This window comes from Castor canadensis, chromosome 4 (assembly GCF_047511655.1).
Source record: "Castor canadensis chromosome 4, mCasCan1.hap1v2, whole genome shotgun sequence".
Lineage (NCBI taxonomy): Eukaryota > Metazoa > Chordata > Mammalia > Rodentia > Castoridae > Castor > Castor canadensis.
Window position 1 is genome coordinate 113,931,448 of NC_133389.1, and position 21,470 is coordinate 113,952,917.

General features: G+C 34.5%; 1 protein-coding gene across 27 annotated transcripts in view; it reads right to left on the reverse strand.

Moving 5' to 3' along the window:
• The window catches only part of Baz2b (bromodomain adjacent to zinc finger domain 2B), a 274,349-nt gene that overhangs the window by 102,646 nt on the left and 150,233 nt on the right, over window positions 1-21,470 (reverse strand). For 21 of the 27 annotated variants that reach the window (XM_074070911.1, XM_074070915.1, XM_074070910.1 and 18 more), the window contains 3 exons: window positions 13,910-14,098; window positions 9,307-9,474; window positions 8,115-8,308 (listed from right to left, as the gene is read on the reverse strand). In XM_074070911.1, the coding sequence (XP_073927012.1) occupies window positions 8,115-8,308; window positions 9,307-9,474; window positions 13,910-14,033 (486 nt within the window). In that variant the 5' untranslated portion in view covers window positions 14,034-14,098. The remainder of the gene's footprint in view (window positions 1-8,114; window positions 8,309-9,306; window positions 9,475-13,909; window positions 14,099-21,470) is intronic. The other 6 variants (XM_074070914.1, XM_074070913.1, XM_074070895.1 and 3 more) reach the window with 3 other exon arrangements.

A 21,470-nucleotide genomic window follows, 5' to 3' on the forward strand; every position in this document is an offset into this window, starting at 1 on the left:
AAATCTTCAAGTTCTATCACATGTAGAATATTGGAAACATCAATACTGTAAACACGCAGATCTACTCATATGACTGCTATGCTTCAAAATGTATGACATTAAAAAGAATAGCTCACAAGATCATTATTTCATGATGACTCTTAGGTTGAAATTAAATACTTGGCTTTAGATTTCTTCAAGCAGAGAGTGAGTGGCCAAATATTTGCCTATAATGGCCCAAACACTCCTTCTTCAGTACCTGCCTATAGCTGCACAAGAGAGACTCCTCGCTTTCAAGAAACTTTCATTCTAGTGGTGGTGGAGGAGAAGTAAACAGCTGCTTAATATAAAACCAAGTAATTTCATATAGCAATAAGTTTTGTAGAGAAGATAAAACAGGTAAGAAAAGACATACAGGGCTGCTTTATTTAGCATGAAAGAATTTAATTTTTTGTATTTCTTATCAAAAAAGGTAGAAAAATATGATAACGAGATTTATTTCTGGAATATCTGAGAGGGGAATTCAAAGGGAGAAATCCAAACTTCATAGAAAGGGATAACAGGTAACATAAAAGGAGCTTTTTGTTTAAAAAACAGATAATAGTAAAAGTAGCTAAAAAGAAGAAAGATCATGTGACGAATTACAGCAATTGAGAAGTTAAAGCTCTACTGATAGGAAGACTGAAAGGAGAATGATGAAAAGTGATACAGCAACAGTATTAGCATGACCTACAGTTACATGGGCCATTTTAATGGCATTTGCAAAGAAAAACATCCCCCAAAGTAGTAATAAATTACTAAAGCTTTTGGTGCTCACAGAAATACAGTCTTTCATGACTATTGGGATTTGGGGAATTAAAGACAGTAATGCACCCTCTCTAACAGAAAGTCAAATTGAAACACAGTTACAGGTTGCAAATTGATACTCTTTCTTTTGTGCCTTTTGAAGACTGACTGAAGTAAACCAAAATGCATGAATGAGGGTCACTATTTCTGTTACATTCTGCTTGCAGTGACTGTGTTTGCTGCTGGAGCCTAGCTATCTTAATGGCCAGTCCACAGACACACCCTTCAATAAGCAATCTGACAGTCACCATTATTTCCTGCAGTATCTATCTCCTTCCCTCAGAGTAAAGCAGAGAGGGATGAGAAACTGGAGTAATACGGGAATAACAGGATGAGGAAGACTATAAGAAGAGACTAAAGAGAGAGAACAATGTATTAATATTAAGCTACCGCTTACTTGGCAGAGAATCAGCTCATTCATTGCAACCAATATGTTTGTGGGTTTCTAAACATGTGCAGCAAGACATGAAAGTCATAATGAATTTACACTGAAGTTATCACTTTTGGGCTAGTAGGGGCTGAGAAAGGAAAGGAGTCAAGAAGCTACAGTGATTTGGCAGAGAAAAACTATTTCAATGCCCAAGAAATCTCTGCATAATTTTGTACTTATTTACTTATTTTTATATATTTTTTGTAGTACTGGAACTTGAACTCAGGACTTATACCTTGAGCCACTCCACCAGCCCTTTTTTGTGATTTTTTTTTTTGGAGATAGCATCTCTTCAACTATTTGCCTGGGCTGGCTTTGAACAATGATCCTCCTGATCTCTCTCTCTTGAGTAGCTAGGATTACAGGAGTGAGTCTCTGATGCCCAACTATAATTTTGTATTTAAAGATGGCATGGGATCAGGGGTAGTGACTCATGCCTGTAATATCAGCTATTCAGAAGGCAGTGATTGGGAGGATGGTGGTACAGGCCAGCCTGGGCAAAAATGTTAGCAAGAGCTCCATCTTAACCAATAAGCTGGATGTGATGGCACATGACTGTCATCCACATGTGGGAGGATCACAGTTCAGACTAGCCCAGGCAAATAATGCAAGACCCTATTTGAAAAGCAACTCAAAGCAAAAAAGGCCAAGGGTGTGGCTAGTGCAATAGAGCACCTGCCTAGCCCTGAGTTCAATGCTGCCAATGCTGCTAAAAAATAAAGATGGCATAAGAAATGGTGACTACATTCCCCAGGAATGGATCTAGAGGTGCTGGCTCTCAGGCATTAGGGAGGCTGATTCTCTCACAATGCTTGTTGAGATGGCATGGGGATCATCATTCATAAGCACTACTGAATGTGATTCTGATGCTGGTGGTCTCTGAAAACTATATGCTGATGGTATACAAAGGAACACTAAAAACAGTGAACTGAGGAAGCAAGTATTAGGAAAAAGGGGAAATGGATTTAGAAATTTCATTTCTAAAAGCACTATGAGAAGTGCTTTATGCGTGTGGTGTGTGTTATTCACACACAATTAGATAGTTTGTCTCTTTTTTTCTCACTTAAAACATTTTTTAAAAGAATCTTCTTAGGTTTATAAAAAGTGATCAAAGAAGAGCTTTCTAACATCCTTCCATATGATTTAGGAAAAATTCTTAGAACCCTTTCCTTGAACTTGTATTTCACCGTATACTTTTTTCCAGTAACAAAACAAACATATATTTAAGGCTTTGATGAATTAGGTACAGAAGCTCAAATCTGTGCGGATACAAGGTATACAAAACAGATATCAACTCTCCTAGTAACAACAGGGAGAAGAGAATCAAAAGGTGATGTAAATAAATGTTGCGGGTGGCAAATACCATGAGGAAAACAGAGAAATAGAAGATAGTATGTCCTGGGAGCTGGGGTGGTGTGAACATCTAGAGAACTAAGGAAGAACAAGTACTAGGCATAAGAGTATTTCAAGACAGGAAAAAGCAAAAGAAAAAAGCCACAAGCTAGAAAGAAAAGGCTACTTTTCCCATGTTCAAAATGGAAAGTGAAGCAGACTAGTTGGAGCATAGTGAACCAGGGGCAGGAGTGGCAGGAGATAAGAAAGGATGGACTGGTAAAGTTCAGAACATACAGTTCTTGATAAAAAGCAAAGTTTTATTCTGAGTAGGGCAGACACTATTAGAGGAAGCAATAGTATGTGATTTTTTTTTCCCTCCAATTTTGGAATGGTAAAATAAAGACTTTGTAATCTTACCATTTATTAAGTATACAAATTCAGACAAACTCATAATGTTATACAATCATCAGCACCATCAGAACTCTTCATCTTTTAAAACTTAAAGTTTATATAATATAGTAAACACAAACTCCCCATCTCTCTCCTAGCACCTAGCAAACCACTATTCCAACTATTTGAATTTCCTCATATAAATGGAATCAGACATTTTTGGGGATTGTGAATAATGAACATCGATGTACAGATGTGTCTTTGAGACTCTCAATTCTTTGGGAGAGATAATGGCAAGTGGAATTACTGGACAATATTGTAATTCTACTTTACATGTTTTGAGGAACTGCCCTGTTATTTTCCACACCAGCTGTACCATTTAATATAGTATTTTCAAGCCATAAAAGTCACATTTTTGAGAAACTATTTTGGCTACATGGGAACAACAATTTGTATAGAAGCAGGAACAGAACTCATTCAACCTTAAATTGTTTTATTCTTCCCCCAAAGAGGCTGTATGTTTGTATAATTTAGTCTGAACTTAATTCGAAATATCTGTACGTATTCTAAATATATGAGCAGACTACATGAGAGAACTGAACTGCATCAATGACTTTCAACTTTCATCAGCGAGAATACCTGAAATAAGTACTCCATCCCCCTGAAAGCACATCAGACTCAGCTGAAGAATATTTTTTCCAAACTATACATGAGAGAGCTAATGAAGCAATTTGCACAGGCTTTTAAAAATGAAAAATGTTGAATAAAAAAGCATAGTTTTCTTTTAGTTCCAATATCCTTCATCTCAATTTTACTTAATAAACCCATTGCCACAAACTTATGACAGACCATATATTATCCAAAAGTGCTAAAGATTATATAAAATCTTATTGTAAGATTAAATTCTCTTTAAGTCTACTTTAAGATTAATTAAATTTTAACTTATCAATGTCTCTATAGTATTACTTTCACTTAGCTGTTTACATACATCACTATGGTACCTCAGTATTAAATAACTTTTTAAATTATAAAGAGGGGTCTGTAAGTTTAAATAAATGTTCCTTAGTTTAGCAGCTCTAACTCTGTTTTGGATGTCAATATATTTACTCATTAGAAATAAAGACAGAAACTATTTCGTATTTATGCTTCCTAAAGTCTTGCACAGTACCTTGAAATTCCAGAGGCACAGAACATTTTAGATTTTAGACTTTGCTAGATTTCAGCACTGGTTGTAAGAGGTAGGATAGTGTAAGTTTAAAAGAATGGGTGCATAACTTTTAGAAATACCTATAGAAATACACCCAGCCATAGGATGTCTGTGATTTGCTTTAAAATGGCATGGGAGTCAAGAACAGGTGATGTCAAAAACAGACATGAAGACCAGTGGAACAGAATAGAGGACCCAGATATGAAGCCACACAACTATAACCAACTTGTCTTTGACAAAGGAGCTAAAAATATACCATGAAGAAAAGACAGCCTCTTCAACAAAAATTGCTGGGAAAACTGGTTAGCAGTCTGCAAAAACTGAAACTAGATCCATGTTTATCACCCTATTCCAATATTAACTCAAAATGGATCAAGGACCTTAATGTCAGATCCCAAACTCTAAAGTTGGTACAGGAAAGAGTAGGAAATACCTTGGAATTAGTAGGTATAGGCAAGAACTCTCTCAATGGAACCCCAACAGCTCAGCAACTAAGAGACAGTATAGATAAATGGGACTTCATAAAACTAAAAAGCTTCTGTTCAGCAAAAGAAATGGTCTCTAAACTGAAGAGACCACCCACAGAGTGGGAGAAAATATTTGCCAACTGCACATCAGACAAAGGACTGATAACCAGAATATTTAGGGAACTTAAAAAACTAAATTCTACCAAAATTAATGAACCAATAAAGAAATGGGCAAGTGAACTAAACAGAACTTTCTCAAAAGAAGAAATTCAAATGGCCACAAAACACATGAAAAAATGCTCACCATCCCTAGCAATAAAGGAAATGCAAATTAAAACTACACCAAGATTCCACCTCACACCTGTTAGAATAGCCATCATTAGCAACACCACTAACAACAGGTGTTGGCGAGGATGTGGGGAAAAAGGAACCCTCTTACACTGTTGGTGGGAATGTAAACTAGTACAACCACTCTGGAAAAAAATTTGGAGGGTATTTAAAAAGCTAAACATTGATCTACCATTTGATCCAGCAATACCACTCTTGGGGATATACCCAAAAGACTGTGACACAGGTTACTCCAGAGGCACCTGCACACCCATGTTTATTGCAGCACTATTCACAATAGCCAAGTTATGGAAACAGCCAAGATGCCCCACTACTGATGAATGGATTAAGAAAATGTGGTATTTATACACATGGAATTTTATGCAGCTATGAAGAAGAATGAAATGTTATCATTTGCAGGTAAATGAATGGAATTGGAAAACATCATTCTGAGTGAGGTTAGCCTGGCCCAAAAGACCAAAAATCGTATGTTCTCCCTCATATGTGGACATTAGATCAAGGGCAAACACAACGAGGGAAATGGACTTTGATCACATGATAAAGCGAGAACACACAAGGAAGTTATGAGGATAGGCAAGACACCCAAAAAACCTGATAGCATTTGTTGCCCTCAATGCAGAGAAACTAAAGCAGATACATGAAAGTAACTGAGGCCAATAGTAGAAGGGGACCAGGACCTAGAGAAAAGGTTAGTTAGAGAAGAATTAACTTAGAAGGTAACACACATGTACAGGAAATTAATGCATGTCAACTCCCTTTTTTAGCTATTCTTATCTCAACTAGCAAAAACCCTTGGTCCTTCCTATTATTGCTTATACTCTCTCTTCAACAAAATTAGAGATAAGGGCAGAATAGTTTCTGCATGGTAGCGAGGTATAAGGGGGAGTAAGGGAGGGAGCAGCGGGGGGTGGGGTAAAGAATGGATGGGGGAAGGCGGAGAAATGACCCAAACAATGTATGTACATATGAATAAAATAAAAATTAAAAAAAAAAAAGAACAGGTGATGTTTCTCTCATTGTCTGTCATGCAGAGAAGGTGGCAGCAGCTCAGCAACAGGCCCTTTGCTTGTACTAATCGGAATGCCTTGACAACAAATCATAAGAGAGAAGAACTAAAAGCAGTTGAGAACAAAAGGTACAGAGTGTGACCCTGAAATCTGTGTCCCTACGAAGAAACAGCCAGTCTTTCATCACGTTTAAGTATATGTGCTTAGTGCTGTATAAAGTAGAAAGAAAATGTTTCTTTGGGGGCTGAAGTACATATAATATCACTGAATTTTTGTGATGGGTACCATTAAGTTTCTTAGAATCACCAAATAATCTTCTCCTAAGCTCTCATAATGAGTGGATTATATTTTGGAAAATAACCACCTTCTGTTGAGAAGAAAAGTGAGAAATCTAGAGGAAGTATCTCTATGAAATATACTCAGTGAAAAGAAAGAAATCTTTGGTTTTGTTTCTTCGTGGTGCTGGGAATCAAACCTAGGGCCTGTGCATGCTAGGCAACACTCTACCACCGAGTTATACCTCTAGTCCAGAAAAATTTGGACTTAATGGTTACCCTACATTTTATAAAGCTGAGATGCCAGGGTTCCACTGGCATAATGTAAAGAAGGGAGTCCAAAGGTTTGGTGGGATCAGAATATTGCTGTGAATTTATGTGCAATTTGCATACTAACCCCACATCTGATACCAATTCTATATCGGACAAGATCTAGTCAGAAGAGAGAAACCAGGAAAATGTTAACATAAAGAATTATTAACTAGCCAGGGCTAGTGGCTTAGGCTGTAATCACAGCACTCAGGAAACTGGGACAGCAAATGGCAAAGTTCCAGGCCAGCCTGGGCTACAAGGCAAGACCCTAGTTCAAAAACACCATAAAAGAAAAAAAGAGAATTATTAACTAGTAACAGAAGATTAACTGCTAAGTGAGATGAAGAGACCTGTAAAGAACACAGCAATAGGGAAAACGGGAGATCAGCTACTTTTCTGTGGGTCTGAGGTAGAGCACTGAAACGAAAACAATCTTGGAAGATGGCCTCTTTCCTCAAGTCCCCATTCACACAAGCCTAAGCATCACATGTTCTTGGAGATGATGTGACTACTGCCCACGGATTGTGGAGCTGCTCAATGAGGTATCGCAGGTCAAGGCTGGCACACAAGAGACAAGACTGCTTGCTAGGGTGCCAGAAAAACATCGCTGAGAACCTGTGCTAGAAAGATACCAACTAGTTCCCAAAGAAACCTTGCTTAGAAGCTGCTTGCTGAGAGGCCAGGGAAACTCACTAGATGGTGTGCAGCACTGATACTCCTGACAACTACTGAGTCTCCTGATAACCACTAGCAGAAAAAAAAAAAATTACAAGGCAAGAAAGTCACCCACAAGGCATGTACAATTTATGGGAAAGAAAACACTGCCAAGAACAGAAGTCCTGTCCTCTTCCAAAATCCTCTATCAGTAAAGCCTAACCTTATGTCAACTGGTAAAGAAAAGGATGAATTTAGAACTCGGAGATGATAAATTGATAGCTTGCACAGTTGGGGATATAGATGGAAAAAAAAAATGGCCATGATGTGATAACCATTGAATATGTATAAGGGGTACAGTACAGAGGAAAGAAAGTCAACCTGCTTGGCTTCAAATCCTGACTCAATCACTTACCAATTATTTTGTAATAACAACAAGTTACTACATTTGGAATGTAGGGAAAATTGAAATAAATAGTACATGAAAGCGGTTAGAGCAGAGCTGGTATCTAGTAGGTTCTCAACTAATTTTATCTGTTGAGACTGGGAGTGCTGTTCAGTAGCAGAGTGCACGCTGAGCCTGCACAAAGCCATAGGTGGTTCAACCTATGGCTTTCAGTTTTCAGGCTTGGTGTTTTCAGCACCAAGAAAACTTTTTAGTCCATTATTACTATTCCTATTATTTATACTGGTGCAGATAACTTTTTATTTTTAAGATACATAGAATTATATCATAAAAATATACATCTGCAAAAAACAGGAGTTGGTAGTAAAAAATTAATCCACAGATTGTGGTGGTATGACCTTTAAAATGTTTGTTATTTATAGATCTATTATATATTTGTCTTTCAAAGAATAACTTACCTTATCTTTGATTTTGTCAGTTCTAGCATCCAAAGGCTGGTTTTTGCTATGTTCCTGATTACATTTTAGATTTCCTCCACCTGAGCTTGTATTTTTAGTCTGTCCCATGGAACTTGAAGCAGTTGTGGACAGTACAGATGAGTTAACACCAATTACAGATGAAGTACTGTTTCCATTAACTGACCCATTTACACCTTGAAAAAAAAACAAGCATGTTTATATAATGGAATATTATTCAGTCATAAAAAGGAATGAAGTACTGATGTAGTACAATAAAACTCAATGATGTAGTAGATAAAACTCAAAAACTTTGTAAGTGAAAGAAGGCATAACCAAAAGGTTGCATATTGTATGATTCTATCTATATGAACTATTCATAATGGATATACCTATGAAAATATGTATCTATGAAAAGATACAAAGATGTATCTCTTGTACCACTGAGACAAAGTGGGGACAACTGCTTGAGTATGGGCTTTCCTTTTAGAGTGATGAAATGTTTTAGAACAACAGAGAGAGGTGCTGGCAGCACAACATTGTGAATTCATTAAATCCCACTGAATTATCCACTTTCAAATGGCTAATATTACATTTGTGAATATCACTTCAGTTAAAAAAGACACATTTAGAAAGATGATTAAATGTATTTCCTTTATAGACTAAACTCCTCATAACACTTATTCAAGTTAAAAAGATAATAACAAGCCATCTAAAATGCTATTATAGGGCTCAGGATATAGCTTAAACTGTAAAGTTCCTGCCTAATGAAACTTAGACCCTGAGTTATAATTTTCAAATGATTTTCTAGCAATAGTTATCAATTGTACAAACATTAGTATCATTAAAAAGAAAAACAGATATTGATGAAGTTGATGTTTAATTACAGAAGGAGTAATATATTATACTAGGTTGCATATAGGCAGATAAATCAGATACAGATGAAAAAAAGTCGAGGAAGTGTGTTTAAATCCTGACAAAACTGTGTCAATATGTAAGCAGTGTTTTCTTGAGCAACCATTTAACCTTAGCTGAATAATGATGATATATGTAATTTCAAAGAATTATTATAAGGATTAAGATACTATAAAAGTAAAAGCATGATGCTATGAAAATGTTAGTAAGCCTGGACTCTACTAAAATTAGGTATAGGAATGGAAGATTTATAATATTTCCCTCATATTAATATGGGTACCTTTTTCAGGACCATTTCGATGACTTTTTCCTGAAGTTCGTGAATGGAATGAAGAAGAATCATGATTCTGAGCTGGAGGAGCAAACAGCGGTGGAATTCCCAGTAATGGTGGAAAGTAGGGTGCTGCTGTACGAGTATGAACGTCTGTTGTTCGCCACCATTCTGCACCTCAAAACCAAACCAACCAAACAAAAACATGTGAATTAACTTTCTAGTTCATAAAATGACTGCTCGATATTTTAGTCCTGAAAAAATATTTCCAGCTTTCCCTAGGAACAGAATTGCTCAACTCACAAAGTTCTGATCATCTTTCTAACAGTGAAATGCTAATTAGAACTTGTACACTCATTGGTCCAGTATTCAAGGATCTTCACTTAGCAGTTTTCCTAGATTCAATCTTAAAGAACAAAGGTATTTCAGTTTTAAAAATAAAACTGAAAACTTAAGAATATAAAAAAACTATTTCTCTTTGATGATATATACATTTTCTAAATTAATAAAAAAAACATTTAAGTTCATATTAATGTTTTAAGACCTTAAAATTTAAGCTTACATCTATAACTTATATAACATAAACCTGGCTTTGATAAATCAGGTGGTTTAAATGTACTATCAGATTATTGCAATCAAGCACATTTGAAATGCATTACGGAGGAAAGCACTTGATAACCAAACAGTAGCTCTTAGTAAAAACTTTCAGTAAAGGCAGAATGCCAACTTTTGTGGGGGAGGAAGGGGTGCGTGTTACTAGGGATTGAACACAAGAACTCATGCGTGGGAGGCAAGCACTCTACCATTTGAGGCATGTCCCCAGTCTCTTTTATTTATTTTTTTTCCTTTTGTATTTTGTTTTTGAGATAGGGTCTTGCTAACTTTGTTGAGCTCACAATTCTACTGCCTCTGTCACCTGAGAAGCTGGGATTATAGGCACTGTCAGGCTGAAAGCCAACTTTAATAGAATACAGTTTTTAAGCAAGGGCAAAGGTTAAAATGAGATCTGAACATCATCCAATGAACCATTTTGTATAACCCTATATATAATCCCAGAAACAATCTACAACTAACTAATCCAATAAATTAGTCCAATAAATTACAAAATCAGTTATCTTTCATGCCAGTCTTCCAAAAGATATGGCATATTTTTCTTTGCAACAAGCACAAGAAGCCCCACAATACTGCATGGGAGGAAGTCAATATTACTAGTGTACTGTATTATAGGGTCTTTAACATTTTTCTAGGAATACCACTTCATTGAAAACACAAAGCTAAGGGATATGCACCTTCATTATCTAATATTGAAATTTGGCTTAAAAATAAGTGCAATGTTCATAATCGCTGCCATCCTCAGAGGTCTAAAACAGTACAGGCAGAAAACGGAAAGCACTGTTCTTCTGCATTTAAGGAAAGTGTTGATAGCAAAATGATAGCCATGTATAGTCAACCATGCCTGAACGATAGATAGAGATTGAACCACGAATAACTATACAAAATTGTTATTCACCCACTGTTTAGATGAAAGAAACTCATTTAAATAGGAAGAAAAACTGTTTGTTTTGGTCTGATTATCAGCAGTTGATTCCTAGTATTATTTATAGGTTTGAAAATTAGCTTCCACCTAAGCTGATAAAAAGAAACTGAGCTAGGTGTGGTAGGCTCCCCTGTAATACCAGCACTCAGGAGGGTGAGGCAGGAAGTTCATGAGGCTGAGGCCAGCCTGGGCCATATAATGAAATCCTGTCTAAATAAACAAACAGGCTATGGTTTCCCATATTCATATCACTTAACATAGTTTGTAATTAAAGTGTTAGAGTAGAATTTGTTGATAATGGCTACTACAAATTGATAAAGTAATCAAAGCATAAGATTCAAATGTTTTAGATACAATCAAACTCAGAAGAAAATAGAGAAAATCAATAATAGGAATGAGAAAAAATAGGAAACTATATGTTATGAATAAGGTGACATCACAGAGCAAAGTACAAAGCAAGTGAATTAAATAAAAAGAGGAAAATAGTGCAGTTTCTGAAGACAAACTTTACAAATGTTGGCTGTTATTTCATAGGAAACATTATAATATTTGAGTGGCAAGTTTACTTATTTTTCAAATATAGGAAAATAAAAAAACAAATTTAGTCATATACAAACTAGATTACTGATAAAATGAAAAATACAAAATAAGGATGACAGAAATCAGTACATGATTTATTTCAAAGCATATTCAAAACAAGTACCAACATAGTAGCAACATTAATCACTTTCAACTAGATTAGAGTATTTCAGAGAATATACTGACTCTCAATTTGAACCTGGGAGACTTGGCAGATTTTTTTTTTTATTATTATTATTTTTAGACAGGTTCTCACTATGAAACCCAGGCTGGCCTTGAACTTGTGATCCTTCTGACTTAGTCTCCAGAGTGCTAGGTTTACAGGGATGCACCAAACATGCCTCTGATTTGGATGAATTTTAAAGTCATTCATAGTTGGAAGAGTCACACATGTCACAGAATTTATTACATCAAAATGTAATGATCAAGAATTAATATTTTTAAAGAAATTACCATGAAATACTATTTCAATATAAAATGAAAATAATTTAATTATTGAATTTTATATTTGTTGTTCTGAAATGAAGAATACTTTAGAAGCATGTAAAATTTAAAAATATATTATTCCTTACTTAAAATTGCTAATAATGTCTTCCATTTGTTTATAAAAAAGTTTTTTAAAATTGGCAATCTGCTTTCCCTTCTGGATAAAGCAAGTTATAGAGAATTTATATTTAAGTTATTTAGTTAATTTTACAATTTAAACAAAATGAATCCTCTAAAGCCGGGCATAATCTCTGCCCATTTGGCACAGAAGTTTGCTCACACAAGCAAACTTTCATCACTAAAGACTTGGTCTTGTAATTGTCTCTCTATCCATCCCCTAAAACCTACAAGCAACATGAAATATACTGTGTTGGAGTATTTCCTCAGTAACTGGTCCAACAGATGAATGATGAATATTTTATGTAGGCTGGGGAAATTATGCACTTTATAGAAGCTGTTTTTAATACCGTAAAAGTACCAACATTGTTATAGCCCAGGTAAATGATTTTTTACACTTATTAACCATCATTCTAGTACATAAGATATTTGAATTAATAATACGGTAATTACAATGTAGTTTAGAAATGCTCAAAAGCAGTAGTGTAATAAACAATGATATCAGTAACTATCTACATTATAGTTATTATCTATTTTGACTTTTATTCAGAAACCTTTTTTATGAAGCATCTTTCTAAGCACTCATGTTAGAAACATAATAAATTCCTATTAATATTTTTAAAGGAAATGTTTAGACTTAAAATTTTAAATGTCTACATAATACTCCTCCATACTCTCCACTAAGTCAATGGAATTAAAGAAATAATGACTCCAGAATTAACACTTGAGACGTACATTTAACCATCTATCCTTTCTGCATACAGTATAAACAGACATTCGTTTCCATTAAAGAAAATATTAGCTATCAATTATGTACTAATTATGTATGCCAGACCATGTATACAGCATTGGAGATGCTCATCTCCTATAATCTTCACAAGCACCCTATGAGACAGGTAATATTATTATTCTCATTTTACAGGTGAGAAAACTGAGGCTGAGCTGTTTGATAACATTCAAGACCACACAATGACAAAGTAGCAAAGCCAGATTTAAACTCAGATACATTTTCTCTAGAACTGTGCTCTCATGTTTTAAAGTATTTTACATATATTAAAACATGCAAACTTTACTAAAATGTATTAAAGTAAAATTAACCATGGGAAAATACACTTAATTTTAGACTTTCAAGATAGTATAACAAAAAAATTAAAACGTGTTTGTCTAAGTTTTAAATCTGAATAAACTACTGCATCCTTATGATTTGTAGATTTTTATGTAACACTGGTCTCTTTGCCACATAAACGATGGAACTCTATAGTTGTTTTAGAAATAAATATGTTCCAAGTGTTTTTGAAACATATTTTTCAGACATGGCAAAATATAGACAGTTAAGAGTCAAGCCTAACTTCCTTAAGAAATTCCGTAAGAATCCAAAATAAATGTATAAAAATATTTGCTATAAGAACCAAATTTTAGTTTCACACTACAAGCTAATTTTTTTAAAGCGGGGTTGGGGATCAAACCCAAGGTCTCATGCATGCATACTAGGCAAGTGCCCTACCACTGAGCTACAACTTCAGCTAAAGTTAGTAATTTTTTAAAAGTTCAAACAAAGCTGAGAAAAATTTAAATTCTACACTTAAAACAGGTACACTTTTCTGTATACTGTATTTCAATAAAATAAATCAGAAAAGTCTGATTTAATTATCCCCTTCTGTGGAAAATGTCTCTTCATCTAGTCAAACACCTGAATACCCAACTGACTTCTGTGCCATCTAACACATGTAGCGTGCTACATTTTTTTCCCATGTGATAAGACCGAGCCAATTCTTGCACAAGAGTTCTAATACAGCAGGCATTAGACTATTCTTTTTTGTTCAATTTCATAAATTACTACTTGAACATTTTAAAGCTTTCCTCCTTTCCCTGAAGACTGTAACAGATGTTTACCTGGAAAAGATGCTAGTTGGGGATGTGCGGCTAAGGCTGTGGGTGTACCAAGTGTCCCCAAACCACCAAATTCTGAATGCCCTGAGCTGGCTGAGTGTAGACCAAAGAATGGGTGGCTGACCATTGGGAAGGCACTCGACACTGTGGACAGGTTAAACGGTTGATCCCCAGCTGCTCTGAATAAATGTCCTGGGAGGGAAAAAAACACACTTAAAGTTGTATTATAATAACAGAAGAGATTTATCTGGTTTCAGCATTCATAGTTGAAATTTATAATAACTTATCTATTAAAATTTTTTAATTGACATTGTCTTCCATAATTTCTACTTTCAAGCCCAATAGAATGAGATGATTCTAGAAACATAAAAGTACTCTAAAAATAATGAAAATGAATGGTAGCAGAATCTAAGGTCAGATTTGACAACCAATATTTTAAGTAAATAATTTTCATTAATTAAAATTGTTTGACCTGAGGCCAATTTTCTGCAAAAATATGTACATTAATATCAAAATTCTGTACATAAGGAAAATTAAAACATACTCTAAATCTAAATTGAAAGCCAATGAGATAGGCCTCAAATCTGTTACCAAGCCATCACGCATATAATCATATACTACAAGCAAAAGATCCCAGTTTCCATGTGCAGAACTGAAGCTCTGTTTTCTATCTAATACCTTTTGGGTGAGTAGAGTATCTTGATTCCAAAAAGGAGTATAGTCTGGTCTAATGAAATAAGGTATAAGATAACACAAGGAATTCATGAATAAACTTATTAAGGTATTTCTAACTGGATTCACAGATGGTAATAAAGATAAAATTCATTTAAAAACTTTCTGATAGTAATACTATATTCAACTCAAATAGGTGTGACTGTTCAATCTTTACTTTTACTTTAAAGAGAATCTAGTACTAAGTGTCATAATACCAGGTTGGAGTGTTATATAATCAAAACATGATTTGTTTTTTATACTCTGAATTGGCAAAAAAAAAAAATTTTTTAACACCTGGAAATCTTTTTATTTTCAGTTAATAATTAAGGTTCCCTGGCTTCCTACTATGAAAATGGAGTATCAACTCAAGGCTCTTTCACTTTGAAAATGGGTGTGGTGGTGTAAGCACTTGGGAGGGTTGAGAGAATGGGCTATATAGTGAGACCCTGTCTGTAAAAAAGGGGGAAGAGAGCTGGGCATGTAGCTCAGTAGTAGAACAGTTGTCTGGCATGCACAAGGCCCTAGGTTTGATCCTAGCATTGCAAGAAGGAAAAAATAAAATAAAATAAAGGATTTACTTTGTAAAAAGTAGTATTGTGCTCTGTATTAAAAAACAGAAAGACCCCTTATTATCTATTTATATCAGACCTGAGTGTGCTTTGCAATTTAATTAATTTTAACACAATATAAAGCAAATTAAAAAATAAGTTAAAATGAGTACTCTTTTTATTATCATTTAGCTATTAACTAAATCTCTTCTCTTTGCTTTTTTGTTTCCTAAAAACAAAGAGAAGGCCTTAAAAAGGTCCGATTATACACATAGACTGATATAAATGCTATATTCATTTACGTTTTCTTTTCGGTGCTGGGGATTGAACCCAGGGCCCTGCATTTGCTTAGCCAGTGCTCTATCACTTGAGTTACATCTCCCACCCTTTTGTTTCTATTTTGTTTTTGATATAGGGTCTGCTAACTTTGCCCAGGCTGGTCTTGAACTTGCAATTTCTTGTCCCTGCCTCCTTATATTCATGGACCACCCTACATTCTTTACTGAAATAATGCTGCATTCTTTATTGAAATAGGAACATTTCGATGACTTTAACTAGTAAGACTTAAATGAATTGCATCTAGTGTATCTTGTATCAACCTGTAAGGGAAAAGTTCTGATCCAGAGTGGTGTTCCCAATGCAATAAAGCAATAACCAAACTTTACACAGAAAAATCCTTAAAGTGTCTTTACAAGAAAGGCCCACAAAAAAACTGAGATAGGAGAAAAAGGAAAGGGCACACACTGGGTGTCTGTTCTAAGTCAATAAATATTTTTGTTCTTTAAAATCTAAAAAGGCAGGAAAGAAGGAAGAGAAGGAGGGAGGGAGCGAGGGAGAGGGAAAGAAGACCGAACTGGTAAATTAGTACTTTTGTGTTATCAGAGTTCTGAGCTATAATTTTTAAGACTAATAATCATGCATCAGAAAGACTGTGGGCTTGTTTTGGGAAAAATAGTCAGAACTTCACCAGTTTTTCTAAAAATTAGCTTATAAACATAATAAAACAATGTTTCTTTTCATTTGTCATTACACAAAAATCTGTGGCTGTCACCAATCAATTCAACCTACTGATTCAAATATGCTTTAACATACTATAATCAATTACATTTCCTTCTCTATCAATGTACCTGGATCAGTAAGTTAAACTGAACAACCAGCATTGGTGACTATAATTATCATTGTTTATATTTTTAAAAATAATTCTTAAATTTTATTTCTCAATTTTGTGTATGTAGCCATGACTAAGTACAAAGAAATTTGTAGAATAAACTCAAAACTATAAAAATATTAAAAATTCATTATTGAGGTTTGGAAACGGTTAGAAACACTTTTGTAACAACTAATGAATTTGTAGTATGCAGCATTGTTAAATATATAGTTAAAACATTAATTTCATTATTTTGAAGAAGCAAAAGAGCTAAACTGTGGAGAAAACATGAGCAATAACTAAATAAAGTTATTACTCTGCAGCAACAATTAAAAACCAGTAATACTTTTTCTTACTTTAAAAAAGTGATTATCTATGGGCTGGCAGTGTAGCTTAGTGGTACAGGTTGTGCCTAGTATGTGTGAAGCCCTGGATTCAATCCTCAGTATCCCCAAAATAAATTAAGTAAAAAGTGACATCTAGATGCAACTGAGCAGAAAACTTTTAACAAAGAATGAGCATTATTCAACATGGAATCAAATGAAAAAAACAAAACAAAACAAAATAACTGTATATACCTAAATGCAGAACAGAGATGGGAGTTCACTATATTTCCTTATTCTTTCTTCTAACATTCTTGGCTAACATAATTAAAGCAGAAAAACAGCCAAGTGACACATGAATACCCAGGGCCTATTCTCTGTTGGTGAGAAAAGACTCACTTTTGTATTCAGTAAAGAATACAGCTGGGCTGGGGATGTAGCCCAGTAGTAGAGCACTTGCCTAGCAAGTGTGAGGCCCTCGATTTGTGTCCCAGTGCTGAAGGAGGGAAAAAACAGAATAAAGAATACTAGGACCACACTATAATATACTGATACCATGCATTATCAGAAGTTTTCACACAAGAGAGTTTCTGTGAGTATATGTCTGTCTGTATGTGTCTATATATAATTTTATATATATGTAAATTCTTTAATGATAGTTTATAGCTATATATTGCCTTTATAACAAGAAGCGAGAATTGAAGTATATAAACTGACTTTTTAAAATAAAAGTCTTTTAAACACTATATATAATTTTACTATTGTCTTACTGCGCCTTTAAAAAAGCTGATATTACATGTAAAAATGTTCCAGAATTACTATATTCTGTAAAGTTTCAGTAATTAAAACATTTCATGAACATACCTGATAAGCATCAGATGCTATACTTAGTAAACAGCATAATTCAAGGATGAAGAAGACATCCCTGACCTCAAGAGAACTCATGGTATAAACATAATTTAAATAGTACAAGACTATTTTTTATAGTCTTTTTTCTACAATGTATAAAACAAGTTATTTAATATTTCAATATTACAAATTGGTACTGCCATATACTGGTCTCAGTTACATATTTCAAATATCTAAGATATTGTCGGGTACACAGTATAATATAATATAATATGATATGATATAATATTTGGGCATATATGGGGGTTTTTGAGACAGATCTATGCTGTGTAGGCTAATCTTGAACTTGTAAGCCAAGGGATTCTCCTAAGTACCTGGATCTAGTTGTGCACACCACCACACACAGCAATAATGGATGAGTTTTGAATGACTCATTTAGAGCAGAAGAGGAATATCCATGGAACTGATTCCACAGGCCTTCAATCAGAAAAGGAAGCCATCTCGAGTCTCTATTAAAACTTGCAAGTATGCCTACTAATTTCCTTTGCCTTATGTCAACCACCTCTGGTTCTAATTATATAACTTAAAAAATTACCACTTAGCTCTTTATTTCTCTTTGTTTCCACTTAGTTCGGTGCTGGATTTGGTCACACAAAATTCTACAATGCCAGGCTGGGGATGTAGCTTGGTGAATGAATGAGGCCCTGGGATTAATCCCCAGTACCATCAAACAAACAAACAACAAATATGCACCATTTCCAATGTCTCAAACTCTTCAAGTATCACTCTTTAACTACAATTTCCACATTTTCTTTCCTCCCCTCCCCTTCCTTCTTCTCCTCTCCCCTCCTCTCCTCTTCTTTTTTTCCACATTTCTATTCCTTTCCTCTTCCTCTCCCTCACTTCTCTCCTGGCATAATCTAAAACACAATAGGTACTTGACAAATAATTCCCACTGTTGTATTTTTCATAACACTATTTCTTCCACTTCAGAAACTCCCACCTCCACAAGATGCTCTTTGACGTTTGTTCTTTATGGTCTTGCCATAAAGAACTATCTCAAAACACTGCCTAAGAAGTATTCCTGAACATTACAGACAGGTACATTTCAGACTGCTTTTGAATTATTATATTATTACATTTTGAATTATTATTTACTATTCACCATCTGTCTTTTATCACACAACTACAAGGGTACAAAGTTATGAAGGGAAAAAGCATTTCTTAATCATTTTCACTCTATAAAACACTGCACAAAGCAAACTACTTTCTGTCTCTTCTGGCACAGGCAAGACTTCTTAATACCAGCTGTGGGCAACTCCATCACAGTAGTTTTCAATTCTTTGATTCCCATTTCCTTTAAAAAGCTAAAATAGTTACGAATCATTCTTTAAATATATCTTTTCAATCCAGAGCCCACCTGCCACCACACATACCATTTTTTCTCTGCTCTAATTACAAAAGTCATTCACAATGTTACTAAGTGCTCAGTCAGAATCTCATTCAATGATGTCTATGTTGTGGCTTTAATTTTGTTAAACAGAGGGGTGCTGTTCAGAACACACCTTTGGGTTCATTGCCAGGACAATGTCTTTAGCCTATCTTACAATTTGAAGCTATTGCTCGCAGTGGAATTTTTTATCAGAGACTAGTGATGACTTACTGACTCCTAAGAAAAAAGCAGAAAGGTATCTTCTTGCATGATATAAAATACAACTCAAATAGGTTCTAGTTACCTTATAAATATAAAATAATCTAAATATTAGAATGTTCCACTTTTAGAAAAGGAAACTTTTACTACTCTAGTATACCTAGTGTCAGTAGATACTTCCAAATAAAACCCATCAGTATTGAAAACTTAAGTGTTTCTCAGAGAAAATATTTGCAAACTGAGAAATTATATCATAAAATGATAATACTTTTAGAAGAACACTCTTTTTTTTAACAGATGACATTCAAACATAGTTTCCAAACTATGAATGTGAATATTATTTTACTTTCTGTTTCAACAGATAAGTAACAATGCACACATTTTGCATAATGAAAATTAATACATACCTACAATGCTGGGTTTCTCAAATTATAATAAGTTCAACATTTTTCAGCAGAGCTTTACAAATTCTACTAGTAGATACATATGAAAATGACTAAAAACAGTACAACACTAACAGGGCATGGTAATTACAAGTATCTTTATTAATGTAACAAACAATACAATAAGGACTTTTCCCGTCATTTGAACAAAACAGTACACTAATGCTTTGAGCCTAAATGACCACTGAACAAAATCTCCTACCACTAAGGCCAGAAATCACACTAAAACAAAATAATTTTAAGGAAAAAGTATGCTAAAACATTCATTTTTTTTTCTTTTATTATTCATATGTGCATACAAGGCTTGGGTCATTTCTCCCCCCCTGCCCCCACCCCCTCCCTTACCACTCACTCCGCCCCCTCCCTTCCCCCCACCCCCTCAATACCCAGCAGAAACTATTTTGCACTTATTTCTAATTTTGTTGTAGAGAGAGTATAAGCAATAATAGGAAGGAACAAGGGTTTTTGCTGGTTGAGATAAGGATAGCTATACAGGGAGTTGACTCATATTAATTTCCTCTGCATGTGTTAAAACATTCATTCTTAAAAACAAAACAAGAAGAAAAATTTAAGGAGACTGCTTACTATAACTGTACATGTTGCTTTTTGTATGCTAAAATGTCCCTAATCTTTTAATGTAATGCATACTTGCTGCAGCATGTCTTCAAATCACATTCTTTAAAATTCTACACATAATTTTATACCATTACAAAATCAGCTTCTAGTATACAACCTGCAAAGTATGGCTAATCATAAAAAATGGCAATTCATTCAAGTAAAGATTTTACGGTACTTTAACACCAGTAATAACGGAGTATAACAATCAAAATGAGTATCATCAAAATTCCTATAAATTAAAGAAATACTCAAACTTCTGACTAACATACTAAATTCTTATATATATTAAATATTCCAAAACTCAAAATGTATAAATCATGTAAATTTGAACCTTGAGGAACAAAAAGATTTCTATACTTAATTGTGACAAAACAGTTTTCCTCAAATAATTTATTTTATTCCTACATTCTCATAATATTGAAGCCAGTTAAATTTTATATTTTAATACTTTAAAAGATGCATAAAATGCAAAGTTTTAATTTTATTTTTTTGTTAACTTGGGTTTTTTTGAGGAAGGATCTCAAAACACAGTTCAGGCTGACCTTGAACTGTGTTTTGAGATCCTTGAACTCATGATCCTCCTTCCTTAGCCTCCTGAGTCTGGGATTACAGGCATGTAGCACCATGCCTGGCTTAATTTTACTTGTGTTTATTTTGAGATTATTTTAGAGTCACAAGGATTGTAAAATTAATACAGAGTTCCTACATATGCGTTCTCCTTATGTTCCCCTCATTTTCAAAAATCGAGAAATTAATATTGCTTAATTAACTAAAGTAGAAAATTTATTTAAATTTAGTTCATTTTTCCATTAACATCAATTCTTTGTCTGAAGATCACATCCAAGATTCCATTTTTTTATTTTGGTGGTACTGGGGATTAAACTACACTTGCTAGGCAGGTGCTTTGCCACTTGAGTCATTTCCCTAGCTCTTTTTGCTTTAGTTGTACTAGGGATAGGATCTCTCCTCTTACTTCTGCTTCCCACATAGCTGGGATGACAAGTGCATGCCACCATACTTACCTACTGCTAATTTTTTGCCTGGGCTGGCCTCAAACCACAATCCTCCCAAACTCTGCCTCCAAAGTACACAGGATTACAGGCATGCCCTACCACACCTGGCCCAAGTCTCAAATTACAGTTAAGTTTTTGTGTGCCTAGATTCTCTCTGATCTGTTACAGTTTCTCAGTCTTGTTTTTTATGACTTTAACACACTGAAGAACACTTGTCAAGTACTTTGAAGAATGTTCTTTGATTTGGATTTGTCTGAA